Here is an 11,079-nt window from a genome sequence, read left to right as displayed (position 1 = left end):
AGGTTTTGTATATAATAATTTAGATTTTTATACCAGTGTATATATTAATTTAAATTAGTGTGACTTCTTTTTGAAGAAGTAACTTCCTCTACTCAAACTTAAAAAAAAAAGAGTATTAAACCCTAGAAGCCACAAATGAAAGAACAAGAAACTTAGAATTATTATATCTGGCTTTAAAAACAATTAAGCATAATTCGTTCGCAAGTATGAGAGTATTTTCTATTTCAGGAAATTTTATGAGTAAACAAAGTACACATCTAACAATAAGTAACAATTCGATAGACGTTCACAGTTTGTTGAAATCATATTTTATTAAACAAAAAAAAAAATTAGAATGTTTAAAATTAATTAATTAAAATTGCTCGGAACAGGCAATACCCGAGTTTAGCTTAATTGCTTTTAAAACTAAAATTGATATTAACAAGTCAAGTCAATCAAGATAAACTATTATTTTTTAGTTCTACTAATTAAAATTAAAATAATTTTGTTTACTATCCATAAAAATGAGCTATAAATAAAGTCAGTCAAATACTGCTCTAAAACACACTAAATTTACGGATAAATTACAGAATATTCGAGTAAAAATTTATTTTCTATATAAAATTCGAAAACCGGTTAAAACCGGTTTTTTAGCAAAATTAAAATTCGAAAACCGGTTTTCTGAAATGTCGGTTTTTGTATAAACCCTAGTCAAAATGTAAAATTTAAAAAAAAAAATTAATTTTTTTAAAAACTTTGAAAAAAATAGATTTGAGTTTTTTTTAGGTTTTTGAAAAATTTAAAAACATTTAACTTTTTTGAATGAAATGTTTTTTATTATAAAATTTCAGAACTTTTCAAAGCAATCGCGCCGCGTAGCCGTTTTAGAGACGAAAAAGCGAAGCGTAAGCGCCGCGTCGCAGTTTAACTGGTAAACATTGGTACGGAACCTATAGAAATGTAAACAAAATTTGTATATATTAGAAAATCCCAGCATATTGTCTGGGCAAATGTCTGGGCAATATTGTCTGGGACTATGCAAATACTATTAGAAAATGCTTTTCTAAAAATTTTATAGAATTTTTTATATCGTCAATAGAAATAAAATGTTTTTTTATTGGATTACACAATTTTAAAAAAAGTTTGTATTTTTATTATGTTAACACATATGTTACATATTTAAAAATTATAATTTTACAATATTTAAGTAAAGAAAACATGTTAACGTCGTGGTTTCCAACCTCACGGGGCTCTTATATATCTTTACGTTTCAATGTTTCTGAACATTTTGGCATACCTTAAAAAAAATGAATGTATATGCGTGTGTGTGTGAGTTTGGTTACAAATTCTCGTTGAAGGTTTTGTAAACACGATTCAACAGATTTGAATACTTCATACAACATTCGATTCGTATTGACGGATAGAGGTGCTGATTATTTTTTGGCAGAGGCAGGTCGAGCCGTTTCGAAGATTTGGGGCAAAGAGTTTCAAAGATGGTAATTCAGTTTTTGAGATAACAAAGCGTCAGATATGAATGATTATAAATATGATTAGAAATAGATTAGATTAAGAATGATTAGAAATAATATTTTATATGTATTGACAAAATGTAGAAAAAATAAGAACTGATAAATTTTTTGTGATGTCTAGCGGTTTTGCAGATCCAATAAAAAAATTTAAAAAAAATGGTCGTCAAAAACAAACATTATACATATGCACATTAAATTATCAGATATTTTAGTAATAAGTATAAATTTTGTTTACATTTCTATGGGTTCCGTAAAATTGTTTAACCGATAGACTGCGACGCGGCGCTTATGCGCTTAGATATTTTAACTTTGCGCAGCTGAAGCATCGCGGTTGCTTTGAAAAAAAAAGTTCACTATTTTCAAAATGTTTCAAAATATTTTAAAAAATATCAAGTTTTTTCAAAAATTTCAAAATTCTAAAAAATCTAATTAATTTGTAGTCTGATAGATAAATTACTATATCAGTTAAGTATTTATAAAATTAAATTGTTAGGAAAACTAAGAGGAACGCAACATTATGTTTTAAAAAAACGGTGAAGCGCGCTACAAAAAGGTTGGAAACCACTGGTTACCGTACGCCAGACTTAAATGTTTGCCTGTGTTGTCGGGATGACTAATAATACAGTGTAAAACCTCCGCTCTCCGCTTCGGTTCAATAATACGTATGTGTATGCGTGTGTATGTATAGTAGGGCGGGGCTTAAAGGTCCGAGGGTAAAAAGATACACGGCGTCAGTCGAGCGACGTTGCTATCGAGAAATAGACGCGGCGCGCATAGTATTTGCTTTCGTTGTTAATTTGTTTGGAATCGAGGATTATTATTTGAGTATATATACGTTATTTATTTGTTTTGTAAGGTAAATTATTATTTTTATGTTGGTTTAAACGTACTTTTGTATAACCTCACATGCGGTTGGGTTATAAAAGAACTGTCTGGTTCTTTTTATCCCTCATAACTTATATTTTGCCTATAACTTTCTTTTTGTTTATTTCAGGATGAGGAATTACAAAAGAAAAACAAACCGTGCCAATAAACCTGTTGAATTAATGCAGCAAGCAATGAATTTAGTTCTACATGAAAACAAGTCATTAGGAGAAGTTTCTCGAATGTTTGAAATAAATAAAACTTCATTATCAAGATTTATGAAACGTATAAAAGATAATCCTGCAGATGTGAGATTTGGCTATAGTACTCCAAGACAAGTTTTTAATAAGGAACAAGAATCCAGAATCACAGAATACTTGCATAAACTTGAACAAATTTTCCATGGCATAGGTTCAAAAGAAGTTCGCCGCATGGCTTATGATTATGCAATTAAACATAAAATAAAGACACCAGAAACATGGCGCGCAAATAAAATGCCTAGTAGGGATTGGGTATCTGTTTTCCTTACACGAAACCCAAGCCTTTCAATCAGAAAAAAACCTGAAACAGTCAGAATCAAGGCTATGTCATTCAACAAAACTAATGTGCAAGAATTTTACACGAAATTAGCAAAAATTTTGGATCAGTTTAAATTCACAGCTTCTGCTGTATGGAATGCAGATGAAACTAGTGTATCGACTGTTAACAAACTATCAAATATAATTGCAGACAAAGAAAAGAATAATGTTACTGTATTACTTGCAGTCTCGGCTTTAGGTTCATTCGTTCCACCTATGTTTATATTTCCTTGTGAAAAGTTTGAATACCATTTTATTCGAGATGGTCCTTCTGATTGCATAGGAGCTGGGAATTCAAGCGGTTGTCTTACTCATGACGAGTTTTTTATGTATATTCAACATTTTATCAAGCACGTTAAGGCCAGTAAAGAATCACCAGTTTTGTTGATTTTGAACAACAACTTTTCATTATCCATGTCTATACCTACACTGGACCTTGCTGATGAAAATGGCGTGATAATGCTTTCTATTCCTCGACATTGCTCTCAGAAAATGCAACCGCTTGACGTTGGAGTATATGAACCTTTTAAAACATATATGTCATCTGCTAAAGTTGCATGGATGCAGAATAATGCTGGGAAGACAATGACGATATATGATGTCCCTGAAATCGTTCGGATTGCTTTACCATTAGCTTTAGAACCTAATAATATAGAGAATGGGTTTGAAAAAACTGGCGTATTTCCCTACAACCAAAATAAATTTAGCGACGCTGATTATGCACCATGTCCAATGGAAGAAGACAAAAATGAGACACAGCCATCGACATCGACTTCAGAGTTTCTACATAACATAATGAGTGGATCTGAACAAACTAGCGTATTTCCCAACAACCAAAATAAATTAAGCGATGCTGAATTTGCACAAAATCTAATAAAAAATATCAAAAAGGAGCCAGAGCCAGATCCATCGACTTCAGATTTTTCACCAAATGCACAAACTTCTACATCATTGGATCCACAGAAACCAACGACGTATGATACAGAAGTTGAAACTATTGAGGTATTAATCGATCCTTTGGAATTATTTTCACATAAATAAAGGCTCAAAAAGTAAAATAGGAATACTTACCAAAACAAAAGCTATTTCAAATTGTTGCCATAATAAAAAATATTTCATTTTGTCTTTATAAGAGTTTAAAAATTTATGTTAAATATTTTAATTATGTTATAATTAGAGTGCATTTTTGTGACTACATTTTTAATATAAAGAATTCTGCTGCAGTTCATACATTTTTTAATTTCTATGAATTATGTCTTTTATTGTGGAACTGTGAACTCTACATTTTTGTAACACGAATGTATATTATGATTTTATATGGGAATTTTATATCATGATTCATATCGTGATAGTGATAATAATAAATAAGAATAAGTTACTTTAAGTAGAGTAGCATGAATTTATTTTTAAAAATATTGTATGTTTTATATTATAAAATTTAATGCAATGAATATATTTTGATAATGAAATTTAAAAATGTGTTTTGAATTGATTAGATATTGTAGTAATTATTTTGTAAAATCTTTGAAATTAGATATTAAATATTGGACATTATTGTCCCATGGCTGTAATATAAGAAGAATGATAATATTAGAAAAATAGCTAAATAAAAATAATTTCAGTTTATATTATTTGTTTGATACGTGTTATTTATAGAAACCAATTTTAATTATATTTATTATGTACTAACCAATGAATGAGAAAGATATGTATATCAGATCCCCTATTAACATCCCAATTCTTGTAAATCTACCCTTATTTTAAAGCAGGTACTAAGGGTCATATTCACAAGCTGGGGTATCTGTAAATCTTTCAGACAACGAGATCATGTATAAATAGAAAATAGTGGTTTCATTAAATAAAAATAAAATATTATATCTTTATACCTTTCGCACAATACTGCATTTAATTTTACTTATATCTATTAATACTAATTCAATTTCTCTTTTTTATCATGATACTATAAAACTGAATAGTTCGACCAAATTCGATTATAATTTTTGGTTCAACTATATATATTCTATAAGTTTTCTTCATTTATATGAAATATATTTTAATAGGTATGTTTTAGAGATTAGTACTATTTTCCAAAACTAATATTGGAACTTAGAGGTTTTTGTCTTGTTGTTTTTGTTAACTCGTACGATATTAATGGATATAAAAAGATAAAAATTTAAATTTCGATTTGAACTACAAGAACTGTTATGAAATGAATTGATAAGAGCCGAACAAATATGTTTGTAATTACAAATATGTTTGTAATCACGCGTTGTTTCGGAATAAATTAATAATATTTGCATTATTTTATACTTGCTCTTAATCAACAATGATGGATTAATAATAATACATTATTATGGCATAGCTAAAATATGTATTGTGTACTACATAAATGATGATAATAAATTAATGAATTTGAATGAATAATCTTTCTCAGAAACTAGTTATACATAGCATTTTACCTTAAGGTAAGTTGCCTGATCGACTTTATCTACAAGAATTAGAATTACAAGAATTAGAATAATACATTATTATAGCATAGCTAAAATATGTATTGTGTACTACATAAATGATGATAATAAATTAATGATTTTGAATGAATAATCTTGCTCAGAAACTAGTTATACATAGCATTTTGCCTTAAGGAGGTTGCCTGATCGACTTTTTCTACAAGAATTAGAATTACAAGAATTAGAATAATACATTATTATAGCATAGCTAAAATATGTATTGTGTACTACACAAATGATGATAATAAATTAATGATTTTGAATGAATAATCTTTCTCAGAAACTAGTTATACATAGCATTTTGCCTTAAGCAAGTTGTCTGATCGACTTTATCTACAAGAATTAGAATTAGCTATTAGATAAAATGTTTAACTAAAATTTAAAATTTAAATGTTTAAGGTTAAAAAATAACGATTTTCAATTGATATGGGATCGTTCAAGTATTACGTAAGCAGATTTATTACAATTATTTACACCCCCCTCCCCTTTGTCAGCAAAAGTAAGCAAATTTCTTACCCAAAATAAGCAAATAATAACCCCCCGCCCCCCTATAGTGCATACGTAATACTTGAACGGCCCCTATCAATTGAAGATACTCGAAGATATTTATCTTGGAAACATAATTATAAAGACTGTTTTTGTATAATTTAAATCAATTTGTGAAACAAATTCACTCATTTCGGGTTAAATATGTATTTAATTAAGTAAGAACGTGAACTATAATCAGTAGCTGCTTACAGAACACCACAGATCATACTGGTGCTATGACTTCTAATTAGAATCACTCAAGTATGCGTCGAAATTCTATACTTTGATGAATTTTAGTATGTTATTTTAGACTACGAATTCTATAGTTATACAAGGTTTCAACAGAATCCTCAAACAAATTTTTTTTTCAGTTTTTGAATATTTAAAATCTATTTAACTCTGTGGCCTAAAACATGTACGAAATATTTTACACTTTTTTGCCAATAATAAAAAAACGGCTTGGCCGATCGTAAAATTGACCAACGATAGTCTTTATCGAGATACATCTAATGTTTTGAATTTTTGTAATCGGTCTATCCGTTTTTAAGTAAACGTTGACGATAGTTTAAAAATCGGCACACACAAACGTCTTTTTCCAAATTATGTCTCATTCAGTTCGGAATATATTAAAACGCCTAGAAAACCTAAAATTAGCAAATCCATTTTTTTGCGAAAACATAAACTTCTCCTTCGGGAACTTAATATCGAGTTGTGGAATTCGCAATGAATTAATAATTGCGATGCCGATCAAAAGATAACTGATACAGAGAGTATACTATAATCATACATAATATATTTAAAATGCTCAAAAAGAAATTCACAAGATCCAACAATCCTCTCGAGAAAAAAGCAATGAAGCTTTGACATGGATCCTCGTACCTCGTACCTGCGCCGGTCGGAGGAATATTACTTGAAACTCTTGGAGCAATTGAAGAGTGTAGCCCGCTGATTGAATCTATATCTTTGGGATAAAGGATACAAGGATATGCAGATAATCTGAATAAAATCCACTCCTATGGGAAACTATGGAACGACGGTTACGACTGTGATATGTAAAATAGGAGTGAAATAACTCAAAGAAATGAACAGGATAAAAAAAATCTTTATACATCTTACGCTTTCAAGATGAGATGAAAGAATTTCCAAGTGTTCAAATGAGCTGAGTTATCAGTTGCATGAAATTAGATGATAGAAATGATACAATTATGTTAAGGATTACTGACATTTCTGTGTATTAGGAAATATGCCCTTGTGAAGTGTATACAATAGGGTAGGGTAGGGCGGTCACAAAGGTAAAATTTGTCTGATGGCAATTATTACTGTAAAAACTTAACTACCAAAAATTTGTCATCTAGTATTTTATACCCCAAAGGCAGAAGAAAAATCTCTTAACTCTAAATTAAAAATAACAGTACGCGTTACAAAACAATCAAGCAACCATATTAAAAAAAAAACTAACAAGGAATAAAATTTTATTAATTTTTGAAGAAATTACAATGTGACCGCATATTTTATGACGTAGCTTGATTTAGGGCTATCTTTTCTCTCTACTTTAAAATAGTATCGTTAAAAAAATCATACTATTTTTATTTGTGAGATAATATTGCCCTCCGCCCACTAAGTGTCGCTCTTTTCATATATGAAGTGACTTAATGAAACTAAATAATAACGTTTTATTTATTATCATGTTTAAATGAATGTTTTAATGACCTTAGTTAATTTTAATTATTCTTTAGAAATATATCTAAGAAAAAACACAGAAAAAGGATAAGTAATCTTACCGTTTTTCAAAAATTGACGCAAAAAGTGTTTTATTTTTAGAAATTAAGTAATAATAAATTTGTTTTAACTACCTGTAGTGTCTCCTTAATATTTCTTATGGCAATTTACTGAAATCGATTTCAATATGTGCTTGTGAGAATTAATTTAAGTAATTATTAAAACGTTTATAAATTGAAAAAGTTGTGTTAATTGATTTTTAATTGTTTTACTAATATGGGAGACGTAAATTTTTTATATAGTTACTTGAAATCTTATCTTAAATTGGATAATCATCGTTTGAACATAATTTGCAACTGTTTATAGCTTGATACTGAATAAATTCGTATCCAATAAGTTTTTCTCATTGCTATCAAAAATTGCAAAAAAATGTTTTTTTTATAAGTGTCAAATACGCAACAACTTTATTTTTCCAGAATATCTGTTTATTGGTTAAAATTTGGTATTGCTCACATACTTTTATTATGTGTTAACTAAGAATAGATGAGGTCATACTGAGGAATAAATGAGATTCTCTCAAATTAATTAGCATAAAGTCGACTAATCACACAAACAGCAGACTTAATATTTATATTTTTTATATTATTTGAACAGCAATCGAAACTTAAGGATTCCATGATCTGTTGTGAAACCTGGATCTCTATGTATGAATTTTTATTAAAACATTTTCTATAATAGTGATGAATTTTTATTGATGCACCAATGTTGAGTATCAGTGCCTCAAGTATATGTTCAAGTATATGTTCAAAAATCTAACTTACGCAATATACATACACGAGTTTTATACTTTATTTGTGTATTGCTGATTCGGCTCAGTACAGTATGACACATCTTGTCGATGCCGGCAAGAAAAAGCGATTGTTTATATATTATATACGATCTAATGAATGGAACCCATTCATACAAATTATTAGTCGTCCACGTGCATTGTCCTCATATCTAATTCGTTATCAATGATATTTTAAACAAAATATACAATCGACACGTTATAATACTCTATATTGTATATCTTTCTTTCAATCATTCGTATTCATTATTTTTTTATAACAAAAATTTACAGTGATACATTTTGAGTGATAAATAGTTTGATAATCAATGATAATGTTGGTCTCGTTGCAGATTCTTAGAAATCGTTCATATAGAATAATTCTATTTATTTATTAGGCAATCAGTAAATACAATAATTTTCTATAAGTCTTTGTGAAGTGTTGATATCTATTTATGATTTGTTTATAAACTAAATACACTGTTATATCATCTGGCAACTTTATGCATGAAAAGATCATAATCCTCTTCGAGTACTGGAACTCGGCTAGGATCTAATTCCACTTTCACTACTAAGGCAGCTAAGAAATTTGAAACAGAGATAAGGTATCTTTGCTTGCTTACCACTGCTGAAGAAACATTAAAATTTACTATTCTTCGTTTTAATTTTATAATAAACTCTTTATATCATATAGAACAAGTTGTAAAGAAGTATCGTTGTGTTGAATTACTATTGTAATAAATCATATATTGAAACTGTGTGAGAGTTCTCATTTGCGAAGTTAATTTTCTCAATTACAACAACACTATACAAAGTACTAATTCATATCGACTACAATGAATTTGAATACATTTCAAAACTTGCTTCGCCCAATATTTGTTTTTAGATCAGAAATTCCTAACAATTTTCCTTAAATCAGAACACCATATATAACTATTTATTATACATAAATATTAGCAGCAATACTATGAGATAGTAGGTATGCAAAGTAGATACTCGTACACTATTACGACAGAATGTAATTGTACGATATGTATTCATATTCCATTCGTATTCGATTCGCACCATGACAAGATTTATCTGATGCTGGTTATTTTCAGGAAATGTATCCCAAACGACAAGCGTAAAGCATGAAAAGGCGCCCGTGCAAAATAAAATGCAAAAGGTAACCAACCCATAGTACGCCAGTAGCGACGGGTAAACTAGTTTTACCGAATTATACCTAGAACCCTTTTCATGACAGAAAACGCCTCGGAAAATATGATTTTACGTGGGATGCCGCCTACTAAAATATCACACACATAAAAATTGTATTCAATTCAATTCTCTTTTTGCTACGCTTGGCTCTGGGGCGCCGCGTTGCCGTGCAAACCCGGACATATGAAATAACTAGATAAATGAATGTTTCGTATGAATTTTAAATAAATTCGTGCTGTAGGGATGTGATGAATAAAATTATGAAACTTTGGATTATGAAATGAATTTAGTTACGTTAAGTTATTTGGGGTATTTATTAAGATACTGTTGTGTAATTATCAAGTTAAACCGCGGAATTTGTTACGTTTTGAGATCTATTGTTCGTCAAGATTTGACAAGGGCTTTTTGAGGTAAAGGGTATAAATGTATGAATATAAATACTTGTAATTTATAATAATAAAGAGACTAGCAAAAATAACGAGGCTGTAAACTAAATAGTGGTTTTATTTAGATATTTTATGGTTATGGAATATTTATAATTTACAGTCCACTTGGTATCTAATTAATCATAGTCGTCCCCACCAATTGTTTGAAACCCATTTGTAACAAGTCTTGAAACTGACACATGAATCAATTAATATCGGAGATAATATAGTTATTTTATATGTTTTCAGTTCATAATTATACTTTAAGTATGTACTATACAAACAATACAGATTTCTTTTGATAGAAAAATTTTAAATTTTCATTGGTTAGAACGAAATATTCGGACTGTAGGATTTTTTATAATAGAAAGATTTGAAATATAAATTTCGTAAATTCTATACCTTATGAATCAGGCTTACATTATCTGTAGTCAATTTTCAATATTTATTATATCACTATAGCCCCGAGGATTTTAAGCTTGAGTAGGTAAGGCGGGGCACAAAGGTCCAATTTGACTTTGAGCAATTATGTTTTCAATCAATCTTCATATCACAACAAACAACACATATCAAACACACAACTATTTGACTATGTTCAATTAAGCTTCCAGCTTATTCCTTATTGTGGAAATGTATTTTTTCTGCTGTTTCATAAAAAATTGTAACCTAGTCATTTTTACTTCATAGGCGGAATAAATTGGGATGGGCAGAGGGCAAACAGGCTCAATGTCTTATTCTAATTTTAAAGAAATTTTACGAAATAATAACTACAGTAATCTACCAACGCAACATATAAACTTCATGGGTGCATTATTGACAAAGATAATGATAATTAATCTTGATCTGGTATTAAGTCAGAAATATTCCTCAGCAGAGTTGGAATAACTATTTATTTAATTTATCTCTTGTAAAAATATTTTTATATAC

At 29.1% G+C, this 11,079-nt stretch overlaps 2 protein-coding genes across 2 annotated transcripts in view; both read left to right on the top strand.

The window, feature by feature from the left end:
* LOC113386399 overlaps window positions 1–11,079 on the top strand; it is a 653,774-nt gene that overhangs the window by 409,279 nt on the left and 233,416 nt on the right. The gene's annotated exons all lie outside the window — the stretch shown is intronic.
* Window positions 2,504–3,991, top strand: LOC113386441. Its single transcript, XM_026624225.1, has one exon. The coding sequence runs from the start codon at window positions 2,504–2,506 to the stop codon at window positions 3,989–3,991; it is 1,488 nt and encodes a 495-aa protein (XP_026480010.1).

Source organism: Ctenocephalides felis, unplaced genomic scaffold, assembly GCF_003426905.1.
Source record: "Ctenocephalides felis isolate EL2017-DRISC unplaced genomic scaffold, ASM342690v1 CF-g0.4_SCAFFOLD_00845, whole genome shotgun sequence".
Taxonomy (NCBI): domain Eukaryota; kingdom Metazoa; phylum Arthropoda; class Insecta; order Siphonaptera; family Pulicidae; genus Ctenocephalides; species Ctenocephalides felis.
This window is presented reverse-complemented; position numbering and strand designations above follow the sequence as displayed.